The following is a 24,478-nucleotide window of genomic DNA, read 5'->3' as shown; positions in this document are numbered from 1 at the left end:
CTAGAATGGAAATATAATAGGGAGACGGTAATAAAGGAGTTTTTCTGGCACGCACCCTCCCGGCAGAATTTCTGTTGCTCCCCAGATAGTTCCAGTGAAGAATTGCAGTTTCATTTATTTTGTACTAGTCAGCTCTTAATTAAGCACGTGAATGGAGAGGAGCAGTGGTGCACATAATCCAAATCAGTGAATGCCATTTTCTGGTGAATTACCCACCCCTTTGCCCCTGCTACCCTGAGGGTTACCATGATTATCAACAGCAGCAGGAGCCCTTCCACAGGCTTGGTAAAAAAAAAAACAACAAAAAAAACAGTTGAAGTATTAATGATCCTTTTTGCTGAATGTAAAACAAAGCATCTTTAACCACTGTTCATTATCCCCAGCTGCTCTTACCAAGGCTTTAAAGTGGGAAGTTATGTTCAGACAGCCACTAGTGGTGAAGGAAACAGTCATTCTTATCTAATCCACTGCCCACCCTGGCCTTCTCCCTCCGTCCCCCTTGCACCCACACATTTTATAGCTGTACAATTCCTGCAAAGAAGAGCAGGAAGTTATGGGAGCAAATAGTATTTATATCTAAATTGGATTTTTAAATTTTTGTACTTAATATGACATCAGGTTTTCCTTCCTAATTCATTTTCTCATGGTCTAATATTAAAATATTTTTGCATTACCTTAGCAAACTTACATGATGGCTGGGCAGGAAGAAGTCACCCTGGCACACATAAGTATGAAAGAACGCTAACCTAAAATTTAAAAAAAAAAAGCTGGCAAGATATTTGGTAAACCTAGCCCCTTAACACCTATAGCTTCAGCCCTTTTCCTTGGTCTTGGTAAAAATTGATATGAAATGTGACTGCCTTGACATTCGAATATCATTCTGCTGTGATTTGAGTGATTCCATACAGTGGCAGTGGATTGCACTGAGCTAAGCATATTCTAACCTGGTCTCCTAGCAACAAATGTGGATGAGATGATAGGCCAGGGCTGAGAGATGCAGTCCATTACCTAGAAAAAAAGCAGAATGGACTACGTAGAGATGAGACCGGGGAGATACCTAATTGCCCTGAGTTAGCCAACAATAGGCCATAAGCTCAGGGAAGTTAGGCTGGCCCTTGGGATCATAATATTTATACAATGTTACATAAATATTAAAATGTCTTCACAGTCCTGTAGTGCTTTACGGTTTAGAATGTATTTCATATATTCCCTACATACCCCCCACAATCCTCTGAGAAAGGCAGTTATTAACTCTCATTTTTATAGAAGAATACGTTGAAACCTGCAGAAATAACTTGCTAAAAGTGGCAACAACCCAAATGTCCATCAGCTGATGAATGAATAAATAAAATATGGCATATCCATATAATGGGATATTTTGTGAATAAGAATGAAGTACTGATATATGTCACTATATAGATGAACCTTGAAAACATGCTAAGTGAAAGAGGCTAGTTACAAAAATCACATATTGTGTGATTCCATTTATATGAAATGTCCAGAATAGGCAAATCCACAGAAACAAAATAGATTAGTGGTTTCCTAGGGCTGGGGGTTAGGAGGGAATGGGGAGTGACTAGTAGTAGGTTTCTTTTGAGGGGGTAAGAAAATGTTATAAAATTGATTGTGGAGATGGTTGCACAACTCTGACATACTAAAAACCATTGAATCATGCAGTTCATGCCATGTGAATTATATCTCAATTTGTCATATTTTTGAAAGGTTAAAAAATAATTTAGTATGGTCATACATTGGCTCATAGAGGATTCTTAAATACAAATGCAGAGTTGAACTTCAGTAGATTACACTTGTTTGGGTACAACCACCACAACTGCATTCAGTTCTCCCCCTATCTTGGACTGGAGGCAGCAACTTCTGTTGTGATAGAATCAAGATAACAGTCAGAGCAATTAGTGGTAGCCCACCATTTGGCCAGCAGCATTAGTGGTCTCTGTTTGCTAATATCTATTCCGTGGAGATGGATGTAACCAATAAAGTTGGGGGAAAGAGTCGCCAGCTCACAAATCCCAGGTAATCACGTTAAGAGATCCAGCCTGCTCTGCCTAATGTTATTACTTTCTCCCTGCGGAAAGAAAGAATATGACACTCTGGGGGACTAAAGTTTATTGTTTATACAGTCAATCAACATTTATTGAGCACCCACAGTGTGCAAAGCTAGTATCAGACCAGGGTTTAAGAAGTAGAAGACAAGTTCTTCCCCGAAGGATCTACAAGATTAATGAAGACATTCTCTCTGCCCTCGGGGGGACTCCCAAACTGCAGGGGGTAGGGGGATTCTCAGGTTTCAGGAGTCTCCAGATCTGATGGGGAAAGGAGAAAACCACCCATAAAAGCAATTTAAGGATAAAAACATAAGGAAAGTCATGTTGCAAATTAAGGACATAAGGGATGTGGGAACTCAGTGTTAATTAAGGTGTTTTCAAAGCCCTTTGGAAGAGGCAGAAGGACCGACCGAGATGGCAGACGGACATTGTGTGTTCTGTCTGAGGTTCTCTGCAAAGGGAGAGGGAGAAATGAGGAAAGAGAAGCAGCCCAGAATGCAAAGGACTTTCAAACAAAAATTCTAGAATATAGAAAATCAGGCCGGGCACAGTGGCTCACGCCTGTAATCCTAGCACTCTGGGAGGCCAAGTCAGGAGGGTCCCTTGAGCTCAGGAGTTCAAGACCCGCCTGAGCAAGAGCGAGACTCTGTCTCTACTAAAAACAGAAAAAATTAGCCAGGCACGGTGGTGTGTGCCTGTATTCTCAGCTTCTTGGGAGTCTGAGGCAGGAGGATCACTTGAGCCCAGGAGTTTGAGGTTGCTCTGAACTAGGCTAATGCCACAGCATTCTAGCCCAGGAGACAGAGGGAGACTCTGTTTAAAAAAAAAAGAAAGAAAGAAAGAAAGAAAACAGACTCAGAAAATGAGTTCAATAGTGTCATACTAATAGGGTAGGGCTGAAAAGAAACCTTTGATTTTAGGAGCTTAATGCTAACATGCAGATAAGCTTGTTTTCTCTTCTTTTGAAAAATTTATTTCCATTAAAGAACATTTGAAATGCATAAAGTAGAAAATTAGGCCGGGCGCAGTAGCTCACGCCTGTAATCCTAGCTCTGGGAGGCCGAGGCGGGTGGATCGCTCGAGGTCAGGAGTTCGAGACCAGCCTGAGCAAGAGTGAGACCCCCGTCTCTACTAAAAATAGAAAGAAATTATCTGGCCAACTAAAAAATATATATACAAAAAAATTAGCCGGGCATGGTGGCTCATGCCTGTAGTCCCAGCTACTAGGGAGGCTGAGGCAGTAGGATCGCTTAAGCCCAGGAGTCTGAGGTTGCTGTGAGCTAGGCTGATGCCACGGCACTCACTCTAGCCCGGGCAACAAAGTGAGACTCTGTCTCAAAAAAAAAAAAAAAAGTAGAAAATTAAAATCAAGTACAATTACATCAACCAAATATAATCACTAGCATTTCCATCCAGTTGTTTCTATATATAGGTGAGCTTTCAAAAAAAGAATATATATGTGCATGCCGGCCTTGATTTTCAACACAGACATCCTTTAAATCTGAGGATCCGACTCCAGTTAGGGAGACCAAGTGCTGGCCCTGGGAAAGCATGTGGGGACAGGGTGGGTGACCTCTGGACCTAGGCACTTTCTGGCACCTCCTCCCACGGAAGCGGCTGCACCGGTTTGGCCTCTGCAAACACCAGGCACTTTTCACTGGGTCAATATTTCACATCCGTTGTCAGGGTCTAATCCATCTTCAACATCTGCTCCCTGGGATGTTGTTCTCTACCCCGCCACCTGTGACCCCTCTTGGTCTTTTCTCCAAAAAGAGAATCTCTACGAGCTCCCCAGGGCTTTCTCTACCTTGATGCTTCTTGGTGCTTTTTACCTTCTGTAAACCCTCTAATCTTTGCCTGAGCCAATAATCTCCCTCACATACAGAGAGAAAGCCCTTCTGCCTGGAAGGCTTCCCTGGCTCCTGAACACACAGTGGCCTGGTAAATGCTGTGACCTCGCATTGAATTCTGTGATCCTCGCCCTCCAGTGGGCCCAGAACATGTCCTGACCCCGTGTCCTGACCCCGTGTCCTGCTCGCCACCTTTGCTTCCTGACTTCTGCTTCCTGCCGACAGCCTGCGGGAGCCCTGGGGACACACATTCATTTGAATAACATCCCAAAATAGACCTGGAAGAGGAAAACCAATGCAAATAATGTGGCAAAATATACTGCAAGGGGTAACTAGAAATTGTTTTCAAGATCGGTGCTTTTGCTCCTCACCATTGGCTAGACAAGGCAACCAAGTACATTTCTTTAGAAATGTGCCTGTCCTGTTCCTCTAATTGGCTCCCAAGAACAGGGACAGGCTCTGTTCTGTTCCTTCCCTTCAGTGTAAATCTCAGGTCCCAGGATTCGTCATTTATTATACTATTCAAACCCAACATGTACTGAGTGCTCACTCTAAGTGCTGTGATTAACTCTTTTATAGACGAGGGAGCCAAGACTGAGTGAGGATAAGGACGTGAGGAAGGTCGCACAGCTGCAGGAGGCCAGGCTGGACCAGGCTTTAGGTTTTTAACACCAAACTGTTTGGGGAAACAGCAAACCCAGCTGTGGCGGAGTGGGAGGGGTGAGTGTGGAGCCCAAGGCTAACTTCCTCCCACCCAGCATTGCTGTCCTCTCTGCAATAAAGTTCATAGTCCCGGAAATTCCCAGCAAGTGACAGTGACTCAAACTTTCCTCAAAATAAGAATTGCCAGGCCACAGCCTCACTCACCACTTGCCATCCTTCAGCTGACGCTCAGTAACACCTTCTTTGCTGATAGCCTGGCCTTGCAGCTCACCTGCAGGCCAGGACAGATCCCCCAAAAGAGGTCCTGGTGACCAGCCAGACCATTCCCCATTGCCAGGGAACCCTTCCTACTGTGTCACCCAACCGCACCTCCCTCCCTTCCTCCCTTCCTTCCTTCCTTATGAGAGTTTCTGCAGTTCAGCTCCCACTGAGCAAAAGAGAAGCAAGTGTTAAAGATAAGCAGTTGGGAGATCTGGGTCAGGGCTCCAGGTGTTACCTTTAAAAGAGAAATTAACTCAGGTCCAAGAAACAACTATAAATGAGGGTCTTGGACAGGCAGGCACTCACCTCCCGATTATAAACCCCAGCCAAGGCCGGACAGAGCATCTGAAGGTGTTTATCAACTGTGATTCAGGAAGCCAAACAGACCTGCCCATGACCGGGGCATCTTGTCCGGGCTCCGGCCTCCAGAAATGACCACCCCTGAGACGAAAACCTCTCTTGAGAAGAAACTGAGGAGGGACTTTTGCAATCTGCTCAGAGCTTCACACCCTTCATTGTTGGGAAATTCTTCCTATAGCCAACTTCAGTCTCTGTGAATACATTCTGAGTGAATTATTTTTGCTGTTGTTCCACATCTGTTATATAATATCTCCTTTTCCTTTATGATTTTTTTCTTTTCTTTTCTTTTCTTTTTTTTTTTCTGACACAGACTTGCTCTGTTGCCCGGGCTAGAGTGCCATGGTGTCAGCCTAGCTCACAGCAACTTCCAACTCCTGGGCTCTAGCGATCCTACTGCCTCAGCCTCCCGAGTAGCTGGGACTACAGGCATGCACCACCATGCCCGGCTAATTTTTTATGTATATGTTTTTAGTTATCCAGCTAATTTCTTTCTATTAGTAGAGACAGAGTCTCGCTCTTCCTCAGGCTGGTCTCGAACTCCTGACCTCGAGCTATCCTCCCACCTCAGCCTCCCAGAGTTCTAGGATTACAGGCATGAGCCACCTCGCCTGGCCTTATGATTTTTTTCTGAGTTAATTTTTTTTATTCTGGCAAGAACACTTACTATGAGCTCTAACCTCTTGACAAAATTTTAAGTGTAATATCTCCCTCTTATTTGGATAAAGTAATAGGCATTGAGCACTTATAATATTAATCATTAATGTATGAATAGTTAACAACTAAAGGGCCAGGCATGGCAGTTTACACCTGTAATCCCAGCACTCTGGGAGGCCAAGGCAGGAGAATTACTTGAGGCCAGGAGTTCGAGAACAGCCTGAGCAAGAGCGAGACCCCTGTCTCTACTAAAAAATAGAAAAAAATTAGCTAGGCAACTAAAAATAGAAAAATTAGCCAGGCGTGGTGATGCACGCCTATAGTCCCAGCTACTCGGGAGGCTGAGGCAGGAGGATCACTTGAGCCCAGGAGTTTGAGGTTGCTGTGAGCTAGGCTGACACCACGGCACTCTAGCCTGGGCAACAGAGTGAGACTCTGTCTCAAAAACAAAAAAACAACCCAATTAAAGGTATTATTAATATACCCATTTTACAGATAAGACACAAAGACTTAGAGAATTTGAGTAAATTACCCACGGGCATGCAGTTACAGAGTTGGGATTTGAACTCAGGCAATCCAAGTTCAGAGCCCACACACTTAATCACAAATACTCTGTGTTCCCTTTCAGCTTTCCTTTCTCCAAATGGGATCATTCTACTTCCATAAACCAGTCCTTATTATTTCCCTTTGGTCAGGAAACCTAGGACTGGTCCCAAAGACCCTGAATAGATTTATATTAGGGACCACAGCTGAGAAAGTTTTTCTTTTCCATCACTTAATCACTTCATCTCCGACCAAGTCCGCACCTGCTATTCCCCCGGTTCAGCCGTCTTGCTCATATCCTTCCCAACAGAGTGGTTCCTAACCCTCTCTAGAGGACTGGGTAGCCTCTATTCAGGCAGACCAGTGGCCCTGGCCACAAGAGGAAAAGGAATTGTATCTGCTAATTAAAAAACACTTCAACAAAATCCTTCCCCCTTTTTTTCAGAGACAAGGGGTGATGGTTGCCCAGGCTGGTTTCAAACACCTGAGCTCAAACTGTCCTCCCGCCTCAGCCTCCCTAGTCACTGGGACTACAGGCACGTGCCACCGTGGCCAGCTGTCAAAATTCCTGTTAGGGAAACGATACTTGGGGAGATGTTATGCTGTCCGTGGTTTTGATAGCAACTCAGCCTTGAATTCCTACTGTGGAAACCACAGAGGAAAACACTGTGAACATCTGTGATTGGGTTCATGTTCCACCTCCCTCACACACCTCACCTGCCACTGCATCCCTCCCTCCCATTCTCTACCCCACCACTCCTGTCACTGGCCCTGGGTTTTGACTGCCCCATACCTTGTCCCTCCAGAGAGCAGGAGGGCTAGTGGATCATCACGGTAAAGAGCGCAGACTCTGGAACCAGACTTGTCTGGCGACAAGCTTACGTGAGTTAGTTAACCACTCTCGGCCTCGGTTTCCCCATTTATAAAATGGCAATGATAATTGTAGTTCCAGTTTCAGCTGGATGAGTTAAAATGTGTAAAGCATTTAGAACAGCGCCTGACACATTTATTGTAAGCACTCAATAAACATTCCACTCTGCCACTTAATTCACAGCTGTACGAAATTGGGCAGGCCACTCTGAAAGAGGGTATGATGTAGTGGTTAAGAGCACTGGGGCCAGACACTGTGGCTCATGCCTGTAATCCTAGCACTTTGGAAGGCCGAGGCAAGAGGATCACTTGAGCCCAGGAGTTTGAGACTAGTCTGGGCAACACAGCAGGACCCCATCTATACAAAAAGTACAACAATTAGCTGGGCCTGGTGGTGCACACCTGTAGTCCCAACTACTTGGGAGGCTGAGCAGGAGGATCACTAGAGCCCAGGCGTTTGAGGTTACAGTGAGCTATGATAATGCCACTGCACTCCAGCCTGGGTGCCAGAGTGAGGCACTGTCTCTAAAAAGAGAGAGAGAGAAAGCATTGTGTTTGAAGTTAAGACAACCCTTAAGTTCTGACCTTCAACAACTTACATAACCTCTCTGAACCTCAGTTTCCCTATCTGTAAAATGAACTTAATAACATTTACTGCTCATTAGGGTTACTGAGAGGATGAAACAAGACAATATAGATAAAGGGCTGAGCCCAGTGTGTGGCTCCAAGTAAGTGCTCAGTAAGTGGCCCATTATGATCAACTCCCTGAATTTCAGCCCCTCTATGTGTAAATTGGAAGCAGGAGTTGTGCAAGGCTCGGAGGGCTTGCCATTGGCTTCCCTTTCCTTCTCTTCTGCTCTTTTAGAACTTCACCTACTGCCTGTGAGACACTGCCTCACCTGACTAGTCAATTAAAATGCTGCCTCTTCCCAGAAGCCTTCCTGGGTCCCTGCCCAGCACTGAAGAGTCCCTGACTGATTCTGACTTGAATTCTGAGACAGTAGGTTCTGTCCTTGTCTCCTGTCCATTCCACCCTGAGCCAGGAGTCCAGGGGCCAGGGCCTCTTCCTATTCAGTGTCTCCCCCGTGTGGAAACTTAACTGAGTGACACACCACCCCTCTCCCAACTTACCTAGAGACAGGAAGGATGACAGTTGTGGGCAGCCTGTGCTACTGAATGTTGTCATCACCGCTTGGCTCCAGAGCCAACTGCCGGAAGAGAGGGCTGGACCTGCAGCTTGGGGCTCAAGCTCACCAGAGCTTACAAAGAGCAGCACCCAGAGCCCTCTGCTGGGCAGTGTGGGGCCCGGTTCAACCCCCCCTTCCACTCGCTCCCTCCAAGGGCCTTTCCAAGGGAGTCAAGAGCCCTTGACACTTTAGGAGTGGCCACATCATGTCACAAATCTTAAGATGCACTCACATCCCACATGAAATGCAGTTTACACATAAACCATACACAAGTTGAGTTGCAATTGATTGGTTAATATTTTGTTTTGTAACCATTTATTCCAATCTTTATCTAATTCTATTTTGCAAATTTTCTGTTTCATTTTGAAAACGATAACTTTTTTCCAGGTTTGAATCATAGTCCCTTGGCCCTATGTCATTGTGTCTAAGGGATGAGCCAGCAGTGTCTCCAGTGCCTCAGTCAGCTTGGTTAGATTCCTGGGTCGCAGAGCTTGTCAACGCCAGAGCCCATCTGGACTATGCCCGCTCTACCTCTCCATCCAACTACCCACCTACACATGCACTCATCCATCCATCACCCACCCATGCACCCATCCACCCATTCGCCTATCCACCTTTCTGAGCTGCCTGTGGTAGGAAAAAGCACGTGGGCAGAGGCTGGGGAAGCCAAGTGTGGTGTGAGACTGCCCTCTGGGGATTGCTCCAGGAAGGTGCAGGTGCGGAGCTCCCTCTTCTTCCAGGCTGAGCTCAACGCCACCGCTCACTCACATTTATTGAGCACCTACCTATACCCGCCAGCAGGGAGGTACGTAGAGCACATTCCTGTCCTGCAGGAGGCCGCCCTGTTGTATCAGAGCTGCAAACACATACACACACAATTACAAGTCAGCGTGATCACTGCTGGAATAGATGTGTGCACCGAGTTCTATGGGACCACTGAGGAGAAGGAAATGAGTCTGGGGCAACAGGGGAGGTCATCACAGGGAAGGTGACATTCGAACTGAGCCTTGAAGGATGTGTAAGAGTTTGCCAGGAAGTGAGGGGAAGGAAAGGCGTTTTGGGCAGGGGGAACAGCACTGTAGAAGTGCAGGCTTGTCTGGGGCGGTAAGAGGTGTGGCAAAGCTAGAGCATGCGTAGTGACCTACCAGTCAAGACTCAGCTAGAGAGGCAGGTGGGGCCAGATAGTGAGAACCTGAGCCAGGCACCGTGGCGCGCACCTGCAGTCCCAGCTACTCAGGAGGCTGAGGCGGAAGAATCACTTGAGGCCAGGAGTTCAAGGCCTTAGAGCACTATAATTGTGCCTGTGAATAGACACTGCACTCTAGCCTGGGGAACACAGTAAGAAAAAAGAAAAAAAAAAAAAAAACAGGACATGCAGCACCTAAACCCAAGAATCGCTGTTTCTTGTAGCAGTCGTTTAAACAGAGGTGCCAACAGCACTTTTGGGGGCGGTGGTCATGCCCCTGCAAGTGAATTTGGAGGTCAGTGCTTGCTGGAGCCAGAGGCTTCAGCCACCCAGTCCCCCCCCGCCCCCCCGTCAGCCCCAAGTTGGGGCCCCCAGGCAATTGCTGTGCCTGACGAGGTCATTGGGCAGGCACTCAGTGGAGGTTTGCCACTGCAGTCACCCGGTCCCCCTCCCTCTTTCTACAGACCCAGGCACAGGCACCTGGAGTCCACTTGACCCAGATCATGAAGGTGAAGGAGATTGCTGCCAGCAAGTGCTGCAGGCCACAGCCAAGCTGTTCCACGACTCCAAGGTCAAGGTCCTGCTGTCCCACCAGGTCCTGCTTGGCCAGCTCAAGCCATGCATCACCACCAAGAGGCCCAACACCTTCTTCTAGGTGCAGGGCCCTATCACCCTGCCCAAATAAACTCCTCAGGAACACCAAAAACAAAACAAAGAAACAGGACGTGATGCTCTGGCCAAAGCTCTGTGCCAAACAAGAGGCCTGCTCCAGCCACACAGAGAGTCCCAGGGCGAGGGGGAAGGAGGCAGACCCAGGACTCGCACACAGGCACTGAGACACAGCGGCTGCCTCTCACATGGTCTCAGCTGAAGGCATCGGTGCTGAGAAGATGGGGGCTTGCTGGTGGGAGTAGGGCTGGGACAAAGAAGCAGAGTGCACAGAAGAGTTGGAAAAGCTTCCAGAACACCTCTGTCCTCTGTGCTCCTGCCTCCCTGACTATCCCCTGCTCAGCCACGACTTTTCTGCCGGGGCGGGAATCCTGGCTTCACTGTCAACTGGCTTCAAGACTTTGAGCAAGTCACTCAATGACACACAGCCAGTTCCTCATCCTTAGAGGGGAATATAATGGTAGCACCCACGTATCAAGGTTGTTTGAGGATTAAATGAGGTGAAAGCACGGAAAAAACATACTTAACTCAATGCCTGGCATATAGAAGTCCAATAATTGTTAGCAAGCTCTCCATGAGTCCTTTTTTTTTTTTTTTTCTTTTGAGACAGGGTCTCACTCTGTCACCCAGGCTGAAGTGCAGTGGCATCATCAAAACTCACTGCAGCCTCAAACTTCTGGACTCAAGGGGTCCTCCTGCCTGAACCTCTTGAGTAGCTGGGACTACAGGCGAGCACCACCACACCTGGCAGACTTTTTAATATTTTGTAGTGATGGGTCTTGCTATATTACCCGTTTTGTAGAGACGGGTCTCGAACTCCTGGGCTCAAGAGATCCTCTTGCCTCAGCCTCCCAGCACACTGGGATTACAGGTGTTAGCCACCACGCATAGCCTAGTTTACTTTTAAAGAAGATAAACTTGACTTGGATTCTATTACACACAAGCAAAGAGCCCTAAAGGGCACAGAAATGAGAGCCAGAGTAGAGTTCATATAATGAACCTCAAGGGAAACCGTGGACTTGGCTGAGCCAGGGAGAGGGGTGCGAGGGAGGACTGTGTGACAAAAAGGGAAGCTGGTGGTCCTTGCTCTGTGATAGCCCAGCAGTTGCTTAAGCTCTTCCCTGATGTCTTACAGTGCTCAGTCCATGTGTCCACTGAGACCCAGGCTTTAGGTGATTTTATAGCAAAACAGAGTATAAGGTGCAGGCAGAGAGACAGGCTGTTAACCAGCGCTGGTCCGACTGACAAAAGATAGTAAATCCAAGGGCTACCTAATTGAGATTGTCACACTCCTGATCAAGAAATTAGGCCGGCATCAGGCTGAATGGGGGGTCCAGATTCTCTGATTCTCTGTGCCTCCTCCACACCCAAGACTGAAGCGATAGTACTGATTAGCAAACTGTCAGATCTTAGCTGTTGCAATAAGGGTATTGATTCATTCACTCAACAGATATTTACTGAGCGAGCGCCTACTCCCTGCCAGACGCTGTTCTAAGCATAGTGAACAAAACAGGCAAAGATCCCTGCCCTGGGCCGGGCGCTATGGCTCATGCCTGTAATCCTAGCACTCTGGGAGGCCGAGGCGGGAGGATTGTTTGAGCTCAGGAGTTCGAGACTAGCCTGAGCAAGAGCGAGACCCCGTCTCTACTAAAAATAGAAAGAAATTATCTGGACAACTAAAAATATATATAGAAAAAATTAGCCGGGCGTGGTGGCACGTGCCTGTAGTCCCAGCTACTTGGGAGGCTGAGGCAGGAGGATTGCTTGAGCCCAGGAGTTTGAGGTTGCTGTGAGCTAGGCTGACGCCACAGCACTCTAGTCCAGGCAACAGAGTGAGACTGTCTCAAAAAAAAAAAAAAAGATCCCTGCCCTGGAGGAGCTGAAATTGTAGAAGAGATAAAGATGATCAATAGTAAACATAACAAATGATTGCATTTGTTTTTTATAGTTAGAATGTGCTAGGAGGTGCCAAGTACCCTGGAGGATATAATAAAGTGGGATAAGAAGTTTAGGAAGAGCGGGGGAAGACAGGATTGAGATTTTAAATAAGGGAGGTCAGGCAGGCCTCATTGGACAGGCAAGATTTGAGCAAGACATGAAAGAAGCGAGGGAGTGAGCCCCGTGGGTATAAAGGGGACGAGCAAGAACATGCCTGGGGTGTTTGAGTCACAGCCAAAGGGCCAGTGGCGATGGACAGTTGAAAGAGAGGAGGTCAGAGAGGTGATGGGGGACCAAATGGAGTAGGGTTTAAGGACTTGGACTCTGAGAAAAGTGGGAAGCCATTGCAGGATTTTGAGCAGAGGACTAACATAATGTCTGTCTTTGTTTTTTTTCAGTGGCCATGCTAATCTTCTGCATATCGTTCCAATTTTAGTACATGTACTGCCGAAGTGAGCACATCATGTACTTATCTCTTAAAAGGATCTCTCTGGTTGCTGAACTGAGGATAGATGATAAGGAAGTAACTGAAAGCAGGGCCAGTGTTAGGTCTCTGCAGTAATCAGATGAGAAAATGAAAGGGGCTCAGCCCAGAGCAATAGCCCTGGAGCTGTAGAGAAGCGATCTGGCCCTGGATGTATTTTGAAGAAAAAACCAGCATGGTTTCCTGGGATTGAATGTTCGGTGTAGGAGAAGCCAGATTTGTTAAAAAAACAAACAAAAACAAACAAACAACAACAACAAAAAACCCACCCAAACCTCAGGTCTCTCCAAAGTATCTCCCCGTGAGCTCCCTCTGCTGGACAAGTATGAAATTGCTTTTCCTTTTATATTAATAATAAAATCCACAGATAGTTGTGGAATGCAACAAGGGTGCAGGGTGAGCCTTCCAAAATGAATTAAAGGAGAAAGGCTCCCACTAGGCACCTCCACCCCTACTATTCCCCATCCATACCCTGAGGCTAAGGCTGTTAACCGATGAGGAATTGGGATTCGTGAGCAGAGCTGCCTAGGCCCGGAAATTATCAAAGAAACGTAAGATTCTTGGTTTGGGCTTTTTAGCAGAGACCCCCCCCCCAAAGGAAACACTCGATCAACCAGATTCTTAGGAATTATAACACCAGAAAAAATATATAATGCTGGCAAACAGAGGCCTGAGATTTTCTTCAGCCAATGTTGAAGGAAGACTCAGTCCCAAACACACATACAAAGGATAGCAGGAAGATCCAGCACAGCTCCTGGACAAATGACCAAGTATGGTACTTTCCTAGGGGCACCCCTTTTCTCAATAGTAGTTATTGTGATTGTCCTCTCTTTTTTGTTGTTGTTTTTGTTTTTTTATTAATCCCATTTTACAGATTTTTTTTTTTCTTTTTTGAGATAGGGTCTTACTCTGTTGCTCAGGCTGAAGTACAGTGGCATCATCACAGCTCACTGTGTTAGGTGTGAAGTCCATACGCGAGGGAGAAAGAATTCTCAGACAGTGATCAGGATATACAGAAGTAAAAGTTTATTTATTTCTCTGAGAAAGGAAGGAAGGAAGGGAGGGAGGGAGGGAGGAAGGAATGAAGGAAGAGAGAAGGAGAGAGAAAGAAAGAGAGAGAGGAAAGAAACTCTGGGTGGTGAGGAAAGTTGTTTGGTGGTTTTAAAGGGTAAAAATTGCTTTTTTTCCCTCTGCTTCAGCAGACTGATAACAAAAGTGGCTGCAAGATGTCAGGGAGTTCTTTATTTCTTTTTTTTTTTTCTGTGACGCTGGGTTATCTGAGTCCTTGTTTTGGTAGGAACTGAGGCAGAGAGTTGGCGCAGGAAGTTCAGGTCCCTACTGTCCTTAGGGCTCTTCAAGGTTGAGAAAGAACTCAGAGATAACAAGTTAGATCACACGTATTTTAATTAAACAAAGGGTAGTTGTGTTATGAGTTTATTTCTCTTACTTTGATTGTTTACCTTTCTCTGTTAGGTATGTTATTAGTAAGACCACCTTTCATTCCCCCCCCAGTTTGGTAAAAAAAAAAAAAATTCTATTTAATGAACTCAAAATCTGGCAAATATGGGCGAGGTCTTACCTTCACCTTCTATAGTTGCTTCCTGTGGACATGGAGGTTGAGAGGCCCCTACCTGAGCTCAGAGTTCATTTGGGTTACGAAGGACAAGGGAGTTGGTAACTGACAGCCTTGAAAGTAAGGTTAGAGGCAGAATGGGGGTTTCACTGAAGAGAAACAGGTAGAGCTTGAATTCGGCTTTGTATGAATGTTGCCAGATAGCGGAGAATGTAGGGTCTGAAAATGAGAGCTAAAAGCAAAACCACTAGAGGCCCTAATAAAGGAGTTAACCAAGAGAACCACGACCACACATTGGATTTAAAATCCCACCAGCCATACCCACTAGAGGTTCCTTGTTCATGAAGTGTATTAGTTCTTTTTAGAATGTCTTAAATGTTAGTTTATATTTTCTTTGACTGGTTAATAAAGAAATAGCAGGGCCGGGCATGGTGGCTCATGCCTGTAATCCTAGCACTCTGGGAGGCCGAGGCGGGAGGATGGCTCCAGGTCAGGAGTTCGAGACCAGCCTGAGCAAGAGTGAGACACCATCTCTACTAAAAATAGAAAGAAATTAGCTGGACAACTAAAAATATATATAGAAAAAATTAGCGGGGCATGGTGGCGCATGCCTGTAGTCCCAGCTACTCAGGAGGCTGAGGCAGGAAGATTGCTTGAGCCCAGGAGTTTGAGGTTGCTGTGAGCTAGGCTGACGCCACGGCACTCTAGCCCAGGCAACAGAGCGAGACTCTGTCTCAAAAAAAAAAAAAAAAAGAAACAGCAATCTTCTAGCATAGCATAGGTACCTCTATGATTAGCAGCTAAGAGATCAAGAGCTCACCTATTTTGCAAAACAACTCCTACCAGGGAATTTATTTGTTACTGTAATCTACTAATTTGTTGGGCTGAGTCCATGGCTGTTCGGCTTATTTCTAAAGACAATCTTTGTGCTGTAAAGATTGGATTAAGTAAGCCAGTGGTGTCAGTAGCAAGCCCTGTTATCACTCCAATTATTGTATACCATAGCATACTATTATTAGAGCTCACAGTGCTGAATTTTTTTGTTGGGTGAATTGGAGTCTGGCATCTGAGATGGGCTGTTAAGGGTCGGTCAGCAAAGTCTCAGGGCGTTCGTGGTGGAAGAAGGCTCCTCTGGAGGATCTGTAGGTTTTCGCCACAAGAGATGAATCCAGGATGGAATTCTCAGTAGTTTAGCTGCAATGGGAGTAGTAAGAATTACTTGAAAAGGGCCCTACATGAGGGTTGTAAGGGGCCTGTGTGTTCTGGGAAATCTGAGTAAGATCCAGTCTCCAGGCTGTAAGTGTTGTGGTCCCTTTAAATTCAAAGGTTGAGACTGAGGAAGGTGTGTGTCTGCATATTCCCTAAGAAGCTGCCGGGTCAGCTCAACTGCTGGCAAGTAAGTGCTGAGAGGGCTTGGGGACGTCTTATGGGTATAAATCTCTTTCCTCAAAGTTTAGTTTTAAGTGAGTTTTTAGTGTTTACATTGTTGCTAGAACTAGCTGTTTCAAGTGACCTTGAATTTTTGATAACATAGACATAGACAGCTTTATCTTAATGCCCGGTAACTTAGCAACCACAGCTTGGGCAGGCAAAAGATAGACAGTTTAACAAACTTTTCATTTTAACTCTATAGTGGCAGATGGACCCTTTGAGTGCTGAACTTTTGATATATTTTGCCCATTAGTTTAAACATGTGTACAAGAACAGAAATTTCAGAAGTTTCAAACATAAGTCCCATAACTGAGAACAGGAAATTTTGTTGTTTCAACCGGAAATTAAAATTATAGGCAAAAAAAAAAAAATTATGGCCACTTGATCACATACAAAATTCTTTTTTTTTTTTTTTTTTTGAGACAGAGTCTCACTCTGTTGCCCAGGCTAGAGTGCCGTGGCGTCAGCCTAGCTCACAGCAACCTCAAACTCCTGGGCTCAAGCGACCCTCCTGCCTCAGCCTCCCGAGTAGCTGGGACTACAGGCATGCGCCACCATGCCCGGCTAATTTTTTCTATATATATATGTTTTTAGCTGTCCGTATAATTTCTTTCTATTTTTAGTAGAGACGGGGTCTCGCTCTTGCTCAGGCTGTTCTCGAACTCCTGAGCTCAAACAATCCGCCCGCCTCGGCCTCCCAGGGTGCTAGGATTACAGGTGTGAGCCACTGCACCCGGCCTCACATACAAAATTCTTTCATAAATTCCTCTCCACGAATTCCATCACACCCTACACAAACCATCTGTGACATGTTTGAACTTTCTGTTTTTGTCCCAATTTTTCCTTTTTTAAAGCATGGGCCAGGTCACATCATCTCTTACCTGGATTATTACAACCTCTAACTGGTGTCTCTGCTTATACCCTTGTCCCCCTTTACCCACTCCAATATTCTATTCTCAGAATTATCCTTTTAAAACATAAATCAGACTATGTCACTCCTCTATCCAAAGCCCTCTAATAGCTCACCATTTCACTCAAAGGAAAAGCCAAAATTCTTGTAAGGCCAACAGTTGCAAGGCCTCCTCCCCCACCCCAGCTACCACCCCCACTGTCTCTCTGACTTCATCTCCAATAACTCTCTTGCTCTTGCTTCCTTTTCTCTACCCAAACTGGCTCCTTGCTGTTCCCAGAACAATGTGTTAATCATGTGTCTGCCCCAGGGCCCTTGCACTAGTAGTTCTTTCTACCTAGAACACTTTCACTTCAAATATGTTCATAGTTTACTTCTCCTCCTCCAAGTCTTTGTTCAAATGTTACTATCTCAGTGGAATTTTCCATTGTAGATAAATTGTTTTTCCTTTGTGGTAGCTTTTAATATCTTGTCTTTGGGGAGTGGAAATAGGTGTAGATTTTTCCTTTTTATAATTATCCTATTTGTGCCTAGTTGTAATTTTTAAACCTGAGGATTCATATCTTTCGTTAGTCTGGAAATTTCTCAGTCATTACATTTTCAAATATTGCTTCTTTCCCATTTTCTCTATTCTCTCCTAATATTCTATTTAGATGGACGTTAGCTCTCATTCTGCCTTCCATGTTCCTTAACCCCCTTTCCTATTTTTGATCCTTCATTTCTGTTCTTCAATCTGAAGCCAAGATAGTTTTTTTTTTTTTTTTTCAAAGTCTACCCTTCAAAGGGTGTAGGCTTTTGAGGATCTTTATTTGGAAATTTCTATTCAAACTCCCTATCTTGTACAGGCCCCAAACCTTTCTGTCCCCATAGGGAATTAAAACTCAAGCCACTTAATTTCTGTGACTGACACCTTTCTTTCTTTCTTCCTTCCTTTTTTTTTTAGACAGCATCTTACTATTAATATATCACTCAGGCTGGTCTCAAACTCCTGGCCTCAAGTGATCCTCCTGCTTCAGTTTCCTGAGTAGCTGGGACTACAGGCATGCGCCACCATGCCCAGCTAATTTTTCTATATGTATTTTTAGTTGTCCATATAATTTCTTTCTATTTTTAGTAGAGATGGGGTCTTGCTCTTGCTCAGGCTGGTCTCGAACTCCTGACCTGGAGCAATCCTCCCGCCTCGGCCTCCCAGAGTGCTAGGATTACAGGCGTGAGCCTTTGTGATTTTATACATGTTGTTCACTCTGCCTGGAATACCCTTATCTGTTCTCACCCTTTCCCTTGAAATATCTGGCTAACGTATATTTATCCTCAAAACTCAGCTCAGAAATCACTTTTATTCAAAAAGCCTGCCTTATTTCTCTCTAGATGGAGTTAGTTCCTCCCTTCTTTGTACTTTGCAGATAGTGTTATTGTGATGCTCATTAACATAATAGTTTTAATTATTTGTTTCCATATTTATTTCCCTGCTAATTTTAAGTTGCTTTAGGGCAGAGATTGGTCTTATTCATCTTGAGTATTCCCAGCACCAAGGACAGTGCTTGGAATGTGTTAAGTGTTCAAAAATGTTTGTTGAATTGAATTCCTGAAGAGTAAGGAACTGGGCTTGAAAGAAAAGAGAGAAGATCTGAAATAAGACTAGAGGTGGAAGAGGAAGGTCTTAAAAGAAGAGCTAGACATGGCTTCAGAAAAAGGGACCTGCTGCCTTATTATCTACAAGTTTGCCCTTTGCCTTCTTCATCAAAAGCATTTCTGCCTACTCAGGAATCTTCTCAGATCTCCCACAGAAGCCGTCTGGCCTCCGCCAAGCCAGTTGGTATAACTCCCAAGATATCAGGCCTAAACTTAAGGCTTCCCAACTACCTGCCACTTCGCACATCCTCTCCTGTTTACCAGGATGTCTTCCTTCGATAATAAAAAGAGCTCTTCTGCATATATTAATACTATCTCATTTACTCCTTTTAACAGTCCTGTTGAAAAAGGGATATCCCCATTTTACAGATGAGGACACAAAGTCTTAGAGAGGTTAAGACTCAAATCACAGTAGTAAGTACTAGTGTCAGGATTTGAATCTTGCTTGTTTAACTCCAAAATTCACATTCTAAACGTGGCACTGAACTTGCCTGCTTTCCAGGGTCACAGGGTAAACTTGATGACTTTGCATGTAGGCTTCGTGTAGAGCTATGTGACAGATATATATGTGGAAAAAAATTAATACAGGTAGACAAAGTCAGGAATGATCCATATAAAAATATAACTTGCTCTAGAGTAGTAACAGAAAGGGAATATTCACTGACCACCAACCTGTGTCTGGCATTTATTTTATCTCATATTTCTGCAAGGTAGGTATTATTAACCCTATTTTATAGGTTCCCCAGTTTTGTGGAATGGTTAAGAGCTTGTCCTTTTAGACTAGGCACAGTGGCTCACACCTGTAATCCTAGAATTCCCGAAGGCCAAGGCAGGAGGATCTCTTGAGGTCAGGAGTTTGAGACCAGCCTAACAAGAACAAGACACCCCCCCCATCTCTACTGAAAATAGAAAAAATTAGACGGGCATGGTGGTACATGCCCGTAGTCTCAGCTAGGGAGGCTGAGGCCAGAGGATTGCTTGAGCCCAAGAGTTTGAGGTTGCTGTGAGCTAGGCTGACGCCATGGCACTCTAGCCTGGGCAACAGACTGAGACTCTGTCTAAAAAAAAAAAAAAGCGCTTGTGCTTTGGACCCAGACAGACCTGGGTTCAAATTTGAGAACGATATTCCGTAAAATGGGATAATCTGTAAAATGGGGCTAATAATACCCCAAAGAGTTGTTGTAAAGGTTATATCATCCAATAGGTGAAAGTACCCAGCACAGTGTTTGTCATATGGTAAGATCTCAATAAATGGCAGCTTATAACACTAAAGCCAAGACAGACTTAATAATCTGCTCAGAAGTACATAATAGCAGTTATGTGTTAGAGCCCTGATGGGAATTCAACGATGTGTGATTCCAAAACTCCACACGCTTTCCATTATACTATGCTGGCAGGATGTTTTAAGTCTCCATATATTTTTTTTCCTCTAGAAACAGAGTCTTGCTATATTGCCCAGGTTGGAGCACAGTGGCTATTTACAGGTGCGATCATAGTGCACTGCAACCTCTAACTCCTGACCTCAGCCTTTCAAGTAGCTGGGACTACAGGTGTGCAACACCACACTTGGTTAGTCTCCACATATACTGTTTTTCTAAGAGTCCAGAGTTCTTTCTTGCCAGATTAGTGTAATTTTTAATATTTTTCTATTATAAATTTAATCCATACTCATAAAGATATAAATAAACTGTATCACATTCTCCAGAATTAACTATTAATATTTATTTTCTGGCCGTGCTCATATCTGTAATCCTAGCACTCTGGGAAGGGGAGGTGAGAGGATCACTTGAGCTCAAGAGTTGGAGACCAGCCTGAGCAAGAGCAAGACCCCATCTCTACTAAAAATAGAAAAATTAGCAGGGCATTGTGGTATGTGCCTGTAGTCCCAGCTACTCGGGAGGCTGAGCAGGAGGAACAGGAGGATTGCTTGAGCCCAGGAGTCTGAGGTTGCAGTGAGCTATGATGACACCACTGCACTCTAGCCGGAACGACAAGGCGAGACTCTGTCTCAAAAAAAATTTTTTTTTAATTTTCTTCCAATGTATATTTTTTCATAATGCTATACATAGTTTTGCATTTTTCATGTTTTACATTATAAAAATTTTCTCAATATAAGACACTTTTCAAAAACGTGATTTTATTTCATGTTTGTTTCTGCTTATTTCATCAAATGAACACACTATAATTATTTCACCATTTACCATCAGTGGAACATTTATTTGTTTCCAATTTGACAAATTCTGCAACGCATATCCTTTTGAAGGAACCTTTGCATTTCTGATTATTTCTCCAGGATAGATTCCTAGAAGGGTTATTACTGGGTCAAAGTGGATGGACCATTCAAAGCCTTTGAATAAAAATAAATATTGCCAAGTAGCTTTCAAGGAAGGTTTTCTAATTTCTACTCTCACCAGCAATATAGGAAAGCGCGCGGCTCACTAAGAACTCTGTCTGCTCTTTGGAACAGTGCAAAATGGTGCGTTTAAACTTCTGTTCATTTGATCAGCAAGGCTGAACATTCTTTCCTGCAATTCGTATTTCTTCCTTAGTGAATTGCCTGTTCCCATCTTTTGCTCGTTTTTCTACAAGGGTATTGTTTTACCCTCACAGCGTTGTTTTAACAATATAAAAGCATTTTTTGAGAAACCATTTGGTTGCTAGTCCCTGACTGCTGAGCACTGGCAGAGACCCACAAGAACGCGCTCACCACTTGGGAGCTTTCCAGCCGGCTTCTATTCTCCATGGCGGAAGCAGAGGTTTCCACAAATCACCAGGGTGGGAATTACTGCAAAGGCGTCGGCTCTCCCTCCCGGAAGAAACATCTCGCGGGATCTCAGCTGTCCTTGGGGCCTCCGACAAGACTTCAAATCCCAACATGCAACGCACCCCGAGGCCCGAGCACCCGAATGAAGGCCCAGAGTCAAGGTCATGTGTCTGTCTGCGTCGTGCGTCCGGTCATCTCTCCCACGCCTTTTTCTTCGGCTTCCACCTTGGTCGCCATTTTGTGCGGGAGGTTATGGAACCTTTGAGTCCCACCGACTCTATGGTCGAGAGAGGTTCGGGGATCAACCAATCGTAATCCAGATCTCGGAGGAAAACCCCGCCTCTACCCGCTTGGAGGCGGGAATTGCCACGAAGCTCCTGTGGAGAGAGAGGAAGGAGCTATGGAGAACCAATAGAAAAGGAGGAATCGATGACTCCAACCAATGGAGACGCGGGGGGATTGCGGCCAATGAGAGTGGAGGGGCCCCAGGACACGTGGGTGGGGGAGCGGAACGCTGAGACCAAGGGCTAAAGCGGAGAGGTGAGTCAGTCACCTTGAGCAGGGCGAGCGCTGGTGGGCCGAGCAGGGGCTGCAGGGCAGAGGGAGTGCAGGTGACTTGAGGCCAGGAGCCAGCGATCGGCAGGGTTGTGGGCTGGGCTGGGCTGTGTGGAGGGGCATTTGCCCCCAGTGCGGGGAGAGGCGATGAGATCCTATATATACAGCCTGATCAATTAATGTTAGTTACCAACAGTAATGAGCGATTACTGCCCCGGCTGGGGCGCGTCGAGGACAGCTGTGTAAGATGGGCAGGGCCCTACGCGACATCTGCCCAGTGTCGGCCTCCAGTCTTCCTGGGAGACCATCCCCTTTCGCAACATTTCCCTCCTGGGGCTCGGGCCTCCTTCCTTTACTTCTGATCTCCATGATTTCCCGTGCAGACCGGCCGCGCTGTCTGTCTGACCTCTAATGCCCTCTTCAGCTGGGGCACGGTGCAAGGAAGAGCGTGGTCCAGAGAGGTCGGCCGGGGGTGAAGGGGACGACCGAAGGTCGCCACTATCAGCAAACAACCAGGCTCCCAATGGAATTATTATTACTTTTTTTCCCCCTCTGCAGACTGAAAAAATGCAGACCACCGGGGCACTGCTCGTTTCGCCGGCTCTGGTAAGCTGCGGCTCCGGGGTGCTCTGTAGTGCCAGCTGTGGTGTGGGCGCCATCAATGTTTAATGAATGAACTGAGAGAAGCTTGGCGTCCTGATGATGTTGGCTCTTTGGGGAATTTGTAGGATGTGATGAAGGTAACCCTTGTTTATTTGGGCCTGTAAACCAAGCTGTCTTGGCTTTAGAATGTTGTCAGAGGGCCTAGATTTGACTTTTACTCCCCAGCCTGGCTTGGCCATAGCGAGACAGCCCACTAAATCAGCGGTTCTCAACCATGGCTGCACATTAGAATCATCTAAGCAGCTGTTTAAAATCCTTATGCCCAGGCTGCACCTCAAACCAGTTGCATCAGACGTTGGGAATGGGGGTGGAACCCAGGTATCTATACTTTTTAGGACTCCCCAGGTGATTCCAATGTGCAGCAAAGTGTGAGAACCACTGCACTAAAAAGCATTTGAAGAAAGCCATGTTACAGATGACCCTTGTTGAATGGCTGTTCCAGGAGCGTCACTAGGCTTAGCAGCCCATTCCATTCAGGGTGTGCGGCATTAAATACATTTTAGCAAAATAAAATGTCTCCTTTTGATTACTTTGGCGATCTGGGTACAAACTCTTTTTATACCTGCTTTGATATTAGTGTGGGTTTCTGTTCTGGGAAATTGATTAAGCCTCTGCCCAAAGAAGTGAACTTTGGTACATGGTTTTGAATGGTGAAGGTTGCCACTGCTGACTACACCAGGCTCTCAGAATAATTGTCTCTGGTGTGGACCTACTTGGTAGAAACAGGAATAATTGGCCTTGAAATACATTGGACTTTCTCTTGTTTATGATGTAGTCATTTTTGACAGACCTTGGCAATGAGGATTTTTTTTTTTTCTTGCCTGATTTGGTGGTGGGATGTGTCTTTTTAATTTTACAGATTCGCTGTTGTAGCAGGGGTCTAATCAGACCTGTATCTGCCTCCTTCCTGAATAGGCCAGAGAATCCATCTAAACAGGTGAGGGAGGAAGGGCCCTCTTAGGAATGTCCCCAGACAGGGCTCCTTCAGGTTGAGTTGCCTTTAGGCCAAACTGGGAGAAGAGTTAGAGAATCTGTGGTTCTTTTATAGTTCTAAGTCCCCCAGGGTGAGCATTGTATGTGAGGTTTGCCTAAGCCACAAAATTTCCCTAGCCCTGTCTAAAAACAGACCCTAAAACTAATTTCCAGCATACTCTGCAGTCAGAGCATTCTTTATTTGCCAGGCTGTTTGCCAACAGTTTGAGAGCTCAGGTGGGTGGGGTGGGAGCGTGAAATCAGCCACCTGTCCTTGTGCCTCACTATCCCCTTGTGCTCTCTCCTTCTTTACTTCCCCTCCTAGCCGTCCTATAGCAGCTCCCCACTCCAGGTGGCCAGACGGGAGTTCCAGACCAGTGTTGTCTCCCGGGACATTGACACAGCAGCCAAGTTTATTGGTGCTGGGGCAGCCACAGTTGGTGTGGCTGGTTCAGGGGCTGGCATTGGAACGGTGTTTGGCAGCTTGATCATTGGCTATGCCAGGTAAGTTTGGGTGGCCCAGAGCATCGCATCTCCCACTGTAAGTTTCACCCTATTTGGGGGAAGTCTCGGCAGGAGGGGATCCCTTCAGGAGCCATGTCCAACCTGGCTCACTTAAACTTACCAAGTTGACCCACTCTGCTTGCCCATCCAAACCCTCAGGATGTGTGCAGGCTGGACCCTCTCCCAGTCATAGCCCTCCCCATTCACCTCACCCTCCTGTGTCCTCTGCCTGGTATCCGTGCCCTCACCTTGTGCTGGCATCCATCTCTGTCCCTGACAGGAACCCGTCTCTCAAGCAGCAGCTCTTCTCCTATGCCATTCTGGGCTTTGCCCTGTCTGAGGCCATGGGACTCTTCTGTTTGATGGTCGCCTTCCTCATCCTCTTCGCCATGTGAGGCTCCATGGGGAGGTCACCTACCCGTCCCTGCTGCTGCGACTCCATGCCATTCCTGGTGCTGGGGTGTGCTAAGCTTTACCATTAAACACAAGTTTCTCTAAACCCATGTCTGTGCCTCTGTCCTTCGACCTGGGGAGGGCCTTGGTGGAAAGATGGGAAGAGGAGATTGGGTCAGCCATGGGTGATCAGGAACTTCTCAGGGCTGAGAAGTAGCACTGCCATGGCTGTTAAGGACACAGAGGGGTCATGTCATCTCCCAGGCGGAATGTGGATTTATCTGAGTAATGATAGTTGTTGCTTTTTCCCCTTCAAATTTAGTACAGTTGGCCCTCTGTATCCATGGGTTCTG

At 45.9% G+C, this 24,478-nt stretch overlaps 1 protein-coding gene, 1 non-coding gene and 1 pseudogene across 3 annotated transcripts; 2 read left to right on the top strand and 1 right to left on the bottom strand.

The window, feature by feature from the left end:
• The first annotated feature begins 9,825 nt into the window (after positions 1-9,825).
• On the top strand, positions 9,826-9,936 carry LOC123621391. Its single transcript, XR_006729119.1, has one exon. It is a non-coding gene; the product is annotated as a small nucleolar RNA SNORA68 (small nucleolar RNA).
• A 2,673-nt stretch (positions 9,937-12,609) lies between these two features.
• LOC123621368 lies at positions 12,610-12,704 on the bottom strand (annotated as a pseudogene).
• Positions 12,705-21,508: 8,804 nt separating this feature from the next.
• On the top strand, positions 21,509-24,231 carry ATP5MC1 (ATP synthase membrane subunit c locus 1). Of its 2 annotated transcripts, none has more exons than XM_045526261.1 (5): positions 21,509-21,578; positions 22,152-22,199; positions 23,116-23,193; positions 23,554-23,732; positions 24,013-24,231. In XM_045526261.1, exons 2-5 carry the CDS (start codon positions 22,161-22,163, stop codon positions 24,125-24,127), a joined length of 411 nt encoding a protein of 136 aa, XP_045382217.1. In that variant the 5' UTR covers positions 21,509-21,578; positions 22,152-22,160; the 3' UTR covers positions 24,128-24,231. The 2 variants fall into 2 exon arrangements, with proteins under 2 accessions (XP_045382217.1, XP_045382216.1); XM_045526260.1 differs by having other exon boundaries at positions 21,525-21,649.
• The last annotated feature ends 247 nt before the right edge of the window (positions 24,232-24,478 follow it).

This window comes from Lemur catta, chromosome 15 (assembly GCF_020740605.2).
Source record: "Lemur catta isolate mLemCat1 chromosome 15, mLemCat1.pri, whole genome shotgun sequence".
Classification (NCBI taxonomy): Eukaryota; Metazoa; Chordata; class Mammalia; order Primates; family Lemuridae; genus Lemur; species Lemur catta.
This window is presented reverse-complemented; position numbering and strand designations above follow the sequence as displayed.